Source organism: Xenopus tropicalis, chromosome 1, assembly GCF_000004195.4.
Source record: "Xenopus tropicalis strain Nigerian chromosome 1, UCB_Xtro_10.0, whole genome shotgun sequence".
Classification (NCBI taxonomy): domain Eukaryota; kingdom Metazoa; phylum Chordata; class Amphibia; order Anura; family Pipidae; genus Xenopus; species Xenopus tropicalis.
Window position 1 is genome coordinate 203,531,501 of NC_030677.2, and position 10,508 is coordinate 203,542,008.

Sequence of the window (10,508 nt, forward strand, 5' to 3'; positions counted from 1 at the left end):
CGGCACAAACACTGCGGTACCGATAGTGTCACTGGGATACCGGCACAAACACTGCGGCACCGATAGTGTCACTGGGATACCGGCACAAACGCTGCGGTACCGATAGTGTCACTGGGATACCGGCACAAACACTGCGGCACCGATAGTGTCACTGGGATACCGGCACAAACGCTGCGGTACCGATAGTATCACTGGGATACCGGCACAAACGCTGCGGTACCGATAGTGTCACTGAGATACCTGCACAAACACTGCGGCACCGATAGTGTGACTTTGTATTGTCTCTGTTACCTTGAAACTCATAGAGAATCCCCATATCAGGGACAAATTGCAGTTGTACTTTCTGGTACATTATTAATCATGGAAAAGGCCAAGGTTCTTAGAAATAACCAGTGTTGGGAAGAGGTAGCATTGTCTTACAACAACTGTAAATGTGGCCATACATGTTAAGATCCGCTCGCTTGACGATCTTCTCCCGATATCCCCACCTATTCGATCGTTTGGCCCTGGGACTGAACAATCTAATTATAACGACGGCAATGGGCACAGTCGGTTCGGGGGCTGCATCAACGACCAATGCGATCCCGAATCTGACTGAATCTTTTAATCTGCTTGATCGATATCTGGACAATTTCAGGCCAGATATCGGTCGGGCAGGCCCGTCGTTGCTGCCCCTACATAAGTGTCCAGTCAAAAAAAATGATATGGACAAGACTTTGCTCATACAGTTAAGTTGTGAGTATTTGGTATATGGGCTATTGCTCTGCTGACTGAATGGACAATCTTTCTCTGGTTCTGTTTATCTGGCACGAGAACCAGAACAATCAGAACTTCAAGAAGTGATGTACCATAGACTGCTGATGTACCATAAGCATGTTGACATGGTATATATAAATATAAACAAAATGCATTATGGGAATGAATTCCAAACCAGAAAATCCCATTTACATGGGTATATCCTATAGGCCAGGGGTGTCCAGACTTTTTCCGATCGCGATCGACCGGACCGATGCGGAAGTGCGGCGTGAATGCGTACATACATGACACAACGTACGTAAACATTCACGCCGCACTTCCGCATCCCCGGCTTGATCGCGGACCACCAGAAATCGACTGGTTGACCACGATCAACGTATTGACCACCCCTGCCATAGGCTAAAGCTCACCCACTGGGTTTTTAAAGCGGAAGCCGGGATAATAGCTGATCAGATTCCCAAATATGAAATTTCCACACTGTCCAACTGACAAACCAACCAATATTTATGGAACGTCAATATTGGTCAGGGTCAGACTGGGGGGTGAAGGGCCCACAGGTGCCCGCGCCCATAGCCCCCCCCTCACAGGGCCCCCCACCTGATGTCCTCCCCCGAGCACGTAAATTTAATGCATCAGGGCAGGAGCGGTCAAGAAGGGGAGCTCCGCAAGGGTCAGGTCTGGGCCGCCGGGGCCCACCGGGATTCTTGCTGGTGTCCCGGTGGCCCAGTCTGACCCTGATATTAGTTGGAAATGTTGGGCAGCATATGTGAATATATATATATATATATATATATATATATGGCCATCTTACTTGCCTATGCACATCCTGTTAGATGCTTTATAATAAGGGTGTCTATCTTTTTCTGAATAATACACCAACTTCACTGTAATCCAAAGAACTTTATGGAAGTATAGGGGCCAAAAACATAAATCCTAGGAGGGCCCCATTCAGCCTGCAGCTGGACAGCATGACTCTATAACAGTAATCTCAGTTCTATGTCGTTTGCAAATTTTCCATTCCCTTTAAAATCCTCTGAAGGCAAAGCACCATATCTGGGTTTGGTAAACCTAGAACCCTATCCCTTCTACTGCCTTATAGGAAGGTGGACCCACCATTGTATAAACGTGCAACTGAACGCTATGGAATGACTACAGTACACAGGGAGGTACAGCTTTGTTTTCTGTAAACAAATGAAGGTAATCAGTATTTCTGGTGGATCCGGCTTCGCTGAGGTCCGACGTAACGTTGAGGTATTTGGATTGTGAGCTGAAGAAACAATATTTTTTCCAGCGGATCAACATTTTTTGTCTATATATCGATTTTTCTACTGCGATCCTTCCAAACCAATGAGCGCATCTTGGATGAAAGTTTTTCTATATGAGAATCCCCCGGTTGCTGCACCATTATTGGGACTTTGCAGAACTGTCAAAAATATTTCTCCGGCATTTCCACGCTTGAGAAATACCCGAGAACGTAAAAGAGAAAAGTCGAGAAATGTTCCACGATGTTTCTCAGGATAAAATTTGCTGAGAAAAATTAGAAAGATTTTTTGAATATTGATATATCTCGCCATACTTCTTCTGAAGTAGAAGAGCAGTGTCCGTTACACGTGCTTAGAAGTCTTCCCTGCCTGGTAATCCCCTCACTGTTATTTAAGGGAGAAGCTTTTTCACTCCTTCTTTGGTATCTTTGATGAGATTGAAGACGTTGTTTGGAAGGGCCGTTTCCACCAATGAACGAGGAAGCAAACCTCCTAGCTCCGGCTGGATAAAAACGACAAGTTTGGAATGCTCTGGATTCCTGGGAATAAAATAAACAACATGATCAGTTATGGGATCAGTTATCTGGTAACCTGTTACCCAGAAAGTTCCAAATTACTGAATGGCCATCTCCCATAGACTCCATTATAAGTGAAAAATGTACATTTTTTTTCTCTGTAATAATAAAACAGTACCTGTACTTGATCCCAACTAAGATATAATTACCCCTTATTGGGGGGCAGAACAGCCCTATTGGGTTTATTTCATGGTTAAATGATTCCCTTTTCTCTGTAATAATAAAACAGTACCTGTACTTGATCCCAACTAAGATATAATTACCCCTTATTGGGGGCAGAACAGCCCTATTGGGTTTATTTCATGGTTAAATGATTCCCTTTTCTCTGTAATAATAAAACAGTACCTGTACTTGATCCCAACTAAGATATAATTACCCCTTATTGGGGGCAGAACAGCCCTATTGGGTTTATTTAATGGTTAAATGATTCCCTTTTCTCTGTAATAATAAAACAGTACCTGTACTTGATCCCAACTAAGATATAATTACCCCTTATTGGGGCAGAACAGCCCTATTGGGTTTATTTCATGGTTAAATGATTCCCTTTTCTCTGTAATAATAAAACAGTACCTGTACTTGATCCCAACTAAGATATAATTACCCCTTATTGGGGCAGAACAGTCCTATTGGGTTTATTTCATGGTTAAATGATTCCCTTTTCTCTGTAATAATAAAACAGTACCTGTACTTGATCCCAACTAAGATATAATTACCCCTTATTGGGGACAGAACAGCCCTATTGGGTTTAATCCATGTTTAAATGATTTTTCAGTAGGCTTAAGGTATGGAGATCCAAATTACAGAAAGACCCCGTATCTGAAAAACCCCAGGTCCTGAGCATTCTGGATAACAGGTCCCTTACCTGTACTAAGTCTTTTGCTTTCTAATGTGCTCCATTAGGCTGCAGGGTCCTGATATAAGGGTGAAGACACACAGAGCTACTTAGTAGCAGCTACTTGTCACAGCTACTAAACGCCAGAAAATCCCCTGCCATAGACAATACTGAGAATTGCCTCTGCTAAAACACACGTAGAGACAATTATCAGTAAATGATCAGCATTGTCTGTTTTAGTAGCCATGACAAGTAACTGCTACTAAGTAGCTCTGTGTGTCTTCACCCTAACAGCATATGGGTCATTTTCTCCACTGGTGTAAATAAATTGATACATGTGCCACTCAATGACAGCCGGCTGAGCAATAGTCTCCATTCATAGGTAATATGATTTTGCCAATTCAGTAAGTTTACTCAAAAGCAAGTCATTTTAAACAGTCTGACAGTTGCAACCATTTCACAACTTTTTGTTCTTTAGACTTACTCAGGGAGCGGGGAACAGACATATCCACATGGATTATTAAAGCCTCGGACGTGTGAGCTAGATACCGGACAGCCTGCATAGTCCACACTTATAGCTGTCGGAACATAAGGCAAACAGAAGAAGAATTCAGTTGATGGAATGAATACATAGCAGCAGAAATCATGGACAAACAGCGACAATAGGAATTCTAGAACGCAGAATAGTCTGGGGATAGATCTATATTGCTCAAATGCCCATTTGGCAGCAAGCAAATAGGGCCACGGAAGGGTTAAAGAGAACAAATGAATGAAATAGCCTTTCCCTGTTCTTTAAAAGATAAGGAAAGGGAAATACCCTGAAGGTGGTGTTAGAATAGGATCTGATTATGTGTAGGTCAGTTACTCTCACTCTAATGGTCTTAGTGCCTTGGGTTGTTCTGGGTTGGAACCTTCTCATGGTCTAACTGGTCATGTGAAGAGACAGTTCAAGCACATAGAAGTCTTTACTCACAGTTAGTAGTGATCACGCCTTCATCATATCTCTTGATATGTACCAGATCAATAAATTCTCTTGATGAAATTAGACCCATCCCATAGCTATGGCTTATAGAGTGGCAGATCACTGTGTCCTATAGTAGATAAAATATAAACACTGAAGACAAAGTCTGATTTGAATGAGACCAAACCATAATGAAAAGTGTCATAAAATAGGGAACATTTTCTATATAATGGACCAACAAGCAGTCAGTATAGGGTCAGTCCTACCAGCCTGCAATACCCTGTACATACTTGTACAGAAAATGATCCCTACGTGTTGCATGTGGTGTTACTCGATGTGCCTCAATCATTTCCTGTGATAAGTAAATTACCTTGTCAATATGCTCTAAAATGTCATAAAACTGCAGTGCTTTGTCCCACTTGGACCTGTACTCCGCAAGATACAGAAATGGGACGAGCTTCTCTGGGGTTTCCTCGATTATCCCCTCTCCACGGTATCTGTTGTGGGAAGGAAAACACTTGGCATCACTTTGGTGTTTTGGGTTTGTTGCAAACAAGCCATCATTAGGTGTATATGGCATTTATTAAATCAACTATACACAGTGACACAGTACAATGCTATGCTAGGTAACTGGGCGGGGACAGAAACAAATAAGTTTATAGGAGGAGCTTCTAGATGTCAGGAACCCTGGGCTTAGCAATAGCAGTATTGGGGAGCTCAACTCTCTGGTAACCTACCCAAACGGGTATCAGGTGCAAATACTGGAAGAACCTCACCTTGCATGGAGGTCAATATCCAACAGCAAAAAAATCCAGTAGCTCGAGAAATGGTCCGGAGGGGCCCGAAACTTTGCTCTTGTTTTTGTATGTACTTGGGCAAATAAAAACTTCTTTACACGGGTTGCAACCTCAGTGTGCTACTGGATTTTTTTGCTGTAGGAACCCCGGGCTTAACAGGACTGTGAGGGGACCCTGATCTTAGAGTTTGGGATTGAGAACCAAGAAGGACACAGGGCAAGAAAGTAGGTCTGGAGTCAGCCAAAGCAACAGAGGGCATTACTCAATCTCCAAAGTCCAAGTTCTGGGAAATGGCTATGGCATGCAGAGTAAAGGCCCCCAAACACAGCCCGATAGAAGCTGCCGATATCAGTCCCTTGGACTGATTCGGCAGCTAATCGGCCCATGTATGGGAAGAAACGACCGGCCTGGCCGAGCGATATCTGGCCTGAAATTGGCCAGATATCGATCGGCCAGGTTAGAAAATCCAGTCGGATCGGGGACCGCATCGGCTCGTTGATGCGGTCCCCGAACTGGCCCCAGGGCCAAACGATCGGATTATTTTTTTTTTAAAGCAAGTTGCTACCCGATATCGACCACCCGTAGGTGGGGATATCGGGTAAAGATCCGCTCGTTTGGCGACATCGCCAAGCGAGCGGATCTTATAGTGTATGGGGACCTTAAGGTCAGGCCAAAAGTCTGTAACAGGATCAGAACAGGTATTTATTTACTGATGTGCAGGTTCTACCAAAACCTCTGGGACCTGCGGGTCCAGGCTGACCAGGTACGTGGCGGCCATATTAGCTGCCAGCCCAGCCTCTCCCTAATGTCACTGCCCTGTCCCAGCCCCACTATTTACTTAGCGTTTATTTATATAGTCACACTCGCATCACTCCCTCTGGTGAAATTGGTGATGGTTAGATCAGGCCCAGGAATATAAATCAGAGTGACAGGCCAGGTCTGTCTCACTTTGGGATGGGTCAGCCCAACACAGACAGCAGGACCCACTATATGTACCGTGACCTCAAAACTGGCATGGTACATCGAGAGCTGTAATTTCAATTACCCAGAATACTCCTGCACAAATCTTTACCCTTCACACTGGGCAGACCCTCCCAGTTCCTGAGGCAGGAGTCATATCAACAGCCACTATTTATTCCAATGGAGCTACATTGAGATGTTGTAGTTAAAGATGTAAGACTGGAAAGGATGTGCGGAATACTTACATATTTCCGGAATATTCCTTGGATGGTTTCCAGGAGACAACTATATTTTTCTAAGGGAGAAATAAATAAATGTCAAATAAATGATATCATAACCCTGTAGCCTTCTGCTCTACTAACTGCCCAGTCTTCTCCTTTGCACAGCTTAATGCTAAGCCACAATGTGGGCCCCATGGAGTCTGAAAAAATCCTTAGTGCCACACTGGGCAGATTCTGGGCCTGTGGATAAATGCAGGCAGAGTATCCAGCCCTACGCTGGCATCAGCCTTCTTCTTTGCCTGCACCCAGAACCATGGTGTTGGCTTGGGTGCAGGCATATGCATTACTTTCTCTAAATATGGTGTATGCTCCTGAGTATCTGCCCCTGTGTGGCACTTGCCTTAGACGCAATCTAACTAACCTAACAATCTTGGTCCTGGTATTTACTTACTGTTGACTTGGAGACTTTCCACCCTGATGTGTCTTGGCTGTACGATAAAATCTTTTGCGCAACATCAGCCGCAGTCTTCTGATAGTCCATCTCTAAGAACAAACAGGAATTATTTCATAGTGCAGAGGCGCTTAACCCTTGTGTGGTCTATGTTTATCGCAGATTGAGCATTAGTAGACTAAAGGTGGCCATACATGGGCTGATTGTAGCTGCCGATATTGGTCCCTTGGATTGATTCGGCCCGTGTAGGGGCAGGAACGACGGCAATGCCTAACTGATATCTGCCCTTTAATTGGCCAGATATCAATCTGGCAGTTTAAAAGATTTAGTCGGATTGGGGACCACATCGGCTCGTTGATGCAGTCCCCGAACCGACTGTGCCATTGCCGCCGTTAGAATTCGGCCCAGGGCCAAACGATCAAATTAGCCTACATTTGCCCAATATCGCCCACCCATAGGTGGGGATATCGGGAGAAGATCCTCTCGCTTGGCGAGGTGGGCACCTTAACATTCGACCTGTCCAATTTTAAACCAGACAGCTTGGTTGTTACACGGACTGTCCAGTTAACAACTGTCTGCCCCGGTAGGACTTTCAAACCCAGACAAAACTCTGCACGTAGGAGGCCCAAACTGCATCAATCACTGCTGGATGCTAAGCCCAACCCTAAATGTCACTATTCCGTCCCCTCAGCATCTGTCCTGCCCCCTAAAGTCACTGGCAAAGCAACTAAAAGGTGGCAGCCCATTCTTGCAGGCACGTTTGCTCCAGCTTGTTCAGGTTGATTGGATGGAGATGGTTCACCTCAATTATCAAATAGCGCCACAGATTCTCCACACAAATGAGGACTATAACTGGGCCATAGTAGGACATCCAATTAGTAGGGAACTGAGGTACCGCCACTGATCGAAGGTTTAAAAAGTTAAATCTTTATTTATAAAATGCTCCATATTTGGGCATTTGCCTTTTGTTACTCTACAATCCAGTGTTACATGGGCCTTGTGTGAGAGTCACTATCCTGTTAATCATGAGCAACTTCTCGTCCATGATGGGACCATGTGAATGGATCAATGATATCTATCTATAGGCCTAAAGCTGGTCATACATGCACCGATAAAATATGAAACCTAGGTGCATGTATGGCGGGTCAACGAGACGACCGAAATTGCAAAGGCTGCGGATATCGTCTCGTCAATTGATCGGGTTAAGAGATTTTGATTGGGCGCAGTTGAAGGTGCTTTAGAAAAATCTACATTACAATTTCTTTTGTTTCTACCTCCATATCTGACTATTCAGCCCTGGACGTCTGATCGAAGATCGTAATTGCTACGTGTATGGCTACCTTAAACAAGCACATTGCACAATATCCCTCAACCTCACCCACGACTGTTCGGAGAGACCCCAGGTTGGTCTGTGCATGTAGAGATGTCACCTAACCCCTATGTCATTAGGGAAATAATGATCCAACACTTACATTGCTTAAACCCAATTCCTCCTTCTCTAGCTGTAAATGCTAACAAGAGGCCTCAGATAGCAAATAGTGGATCATTACCTCACATGGGTCCAGTTACTGTCTCAATATGGCTTGTGGGGGACCCATATCTGGCTTGTAGGGGGCTGCCAGCATCAGGCCTAACGTGACAAGTGATCCATAGAAAACAATGAAGAGTTTATCATCAAAAGAAGAAAAAATGTGATATTATTGGTGGCTGTTATAAATATTTATCCGTAAGCAGCCCCACCGCTGGTATGAGTTCCTCACTGCTAGTATTACTGCCCCTTTGGTACTGGTTGCCCTGCCCGACAGGTAATGGGATTTGCACTTTGAGCCCCTGGCTGAGTTCATACCTTGCCTCCGGCACATTCCAGCAACACAGGTTGTAGATTGGACTCCCCGCAGCACCTTGTTTGTTTGTTTTGCTAAGCACGTTCCTGCATTTCCTCGAACCAAAGAGGGCAGAGGGGTTGTCTCTAGGGCCCGTCACCAGACAGGGGAGTCAGCGGCAGGGTCAGTTGCCAGGGTCAAAAACACAGACATGGTTTGTTTGTGGAAGGACTGCCAACTCCCTGGGGATATGACCCCCAGCACCTGTCTCGCACAAACATACACAATATAAGGGGCCTTACAGGCATTTTTACCTGCTGTCTGCCACGTAACAAGTCAAAACTAGTGATGAGCGAATCTGTTCCGTTTCACCGTAAAATTCGCGAATCTTTCAAAAGATCCGAAAAATTTGTGAAACAGAGAAAATGTCGCGCGGCAAAAAAAAATGTCGCCCGCGGCTTTTATTTTGTCGCATGGCTATTCTTTTGTCGCCCGTGGCTATTATTTCATCGCCTGCGACTATTCCTTTTTGACGCCGGCGACAATTTTTTGACGTGCGGCAAATTTTTCCGCGGCAAATTTTTTCATCCGTTTCGCGAAACAATCCACCAATGGCGAAACATGGAAATTCACCGCAAATCCATGCCTGGCGAAACATTTCGCCCATCACTAGTCAAAACCAACTATATGTAAGTGTCCAAGAAAGTCATTGATTAAGTCAGGGTCGGACTGGCCCACTGGGATCCGGAGACCCAATGGCAGGGTCTGACTGGGGGGTGCAGCCCCAGGGGCCCCGCACCCCCCAAGGTGCCTCTGCTGGCTGCGTCCCCCACAGGGACCCCTGTGCGCACCCCTAACCCCCCACAGAGGCCCCCGCCTCATGTCCTCCCCTGAGTGTGCGTATGTGAAACGCGTCAGGGGAGAACATGGGTGGACAGGGGAAGCGGCAATAGGGTCGAGTCTGGGCCGTTGGGGCCCACCGGGTATTTTCCCAGTGTCACGGCGGCCAAGTCCGACCCTGACCAATGGGACCTGGGTTGGTCCACTGGCCCCACCCACTGGCACCACTTTCTTTTATTCCTGCCCCGATAACTCTTGTGCACCTCTCCCATATATAATGTCACTGACCCCAGGTGTCCCAATAATGTAGCACAGTCTCTGAAGGGATAAAGCTGAACTACAACACTCCCCTTCCTTTCTTTCAGATAAAGGAGCAATACCGGCAGTTTTATAGCCTGGGGCTGTGATATAATTGGCGGGAGTTGCATTTCAACAACGGCTGAAAGGTTGCAGGCTGCACGTCCCTGGTGTATGTAGATAGACAGAGAGATAGATAGACCGACAGACAGATAGAGAGATAGATAAGTAGAATATGGCATGAATACAGGATAAAATGAAAGCCGACTGCTACAGCAAGCCGAGGTTGTGCACCTTTATGGCCCTACTCAGCCAGTGGCTACACAATTACACCCTGCAGAGATGCTGCCAAGGGATCCCTGAGGGAGGGCAATGAATGAGACTATTAATGGTTGGCAGGAACTTACCCGTTTGGCTGCAGAGAGGAGACGCTGGCTGCTCAGATCTAATAACCTTCTGCTCTGAACTTTGATCTGTCAGTCGCTGATAGAACCACTCATTGTTATTCTTCCAGGAAGTTCAAAATCAGCAACTGTACATGTCTGCCACGTGACTCATAGGTCACATGGCCCGGTGTGAAGCAAAGTCAGCCATCTTAAGTACTGGCGCCAGGAAACATACTCTCCTTCAAAGAGGAACTCCACCCACTGTTTGCATTTTGCTCTCTAAAAGAAAATACAGTTCTAAGCAGCATTCCAAAATACATTTATATCACATTGTAAAGTTGCTTGTA

At 45.5% G+C, this 10,508-nt stretch overlaps 1 protein-coding gene across 2 annotated transcripts; it reads right to left on the minus strand.

Moving 5' to 3' along the window:
• Positions 1-1,636: 1,636 nt before the first annotated feature.
• Positions 1,637-10,500, minus strand: stard6 (StAR related lipid transfer domain containing 6). 2 transcript variants are annotated; one of them, XM_031894881.1, is made up of 8 exons: positions 10,183-10,500; positions 8,662-8,902; positions 6,816-6,907; positions 6,389-6,438; positions 4,757-4,883; positions 4,399-4,516; positions 3,910-4,003; positions 1,637-2,557 (listed from the first exon to the last, which is right to left on the minus strand). In XM_031894881.1, exons 2-8 carry the CDS (start codon positions 8,675-8,677, stop codon positions 2,410-2,412), a joined length of 645 nt encoding a protein of 214 aa, XP_031750741.1. In that variant the 5' UTR covers positions 8,678-8,902; positions 10,183-10,500; the 3' UTR covers positions 1,637-2,409. The 2 variants fall into 2 exon arrangements, with proteins under 2 accessions (XP_031750741.1, XP_012822495.1); XM_012967041.3 differs by lacking the exon at positions 8,662-8,902 and having other exon boundaries at positions 10,183-10,498.
• Positions 10,501-10,508: the final 8 nt, after the last annotated feature.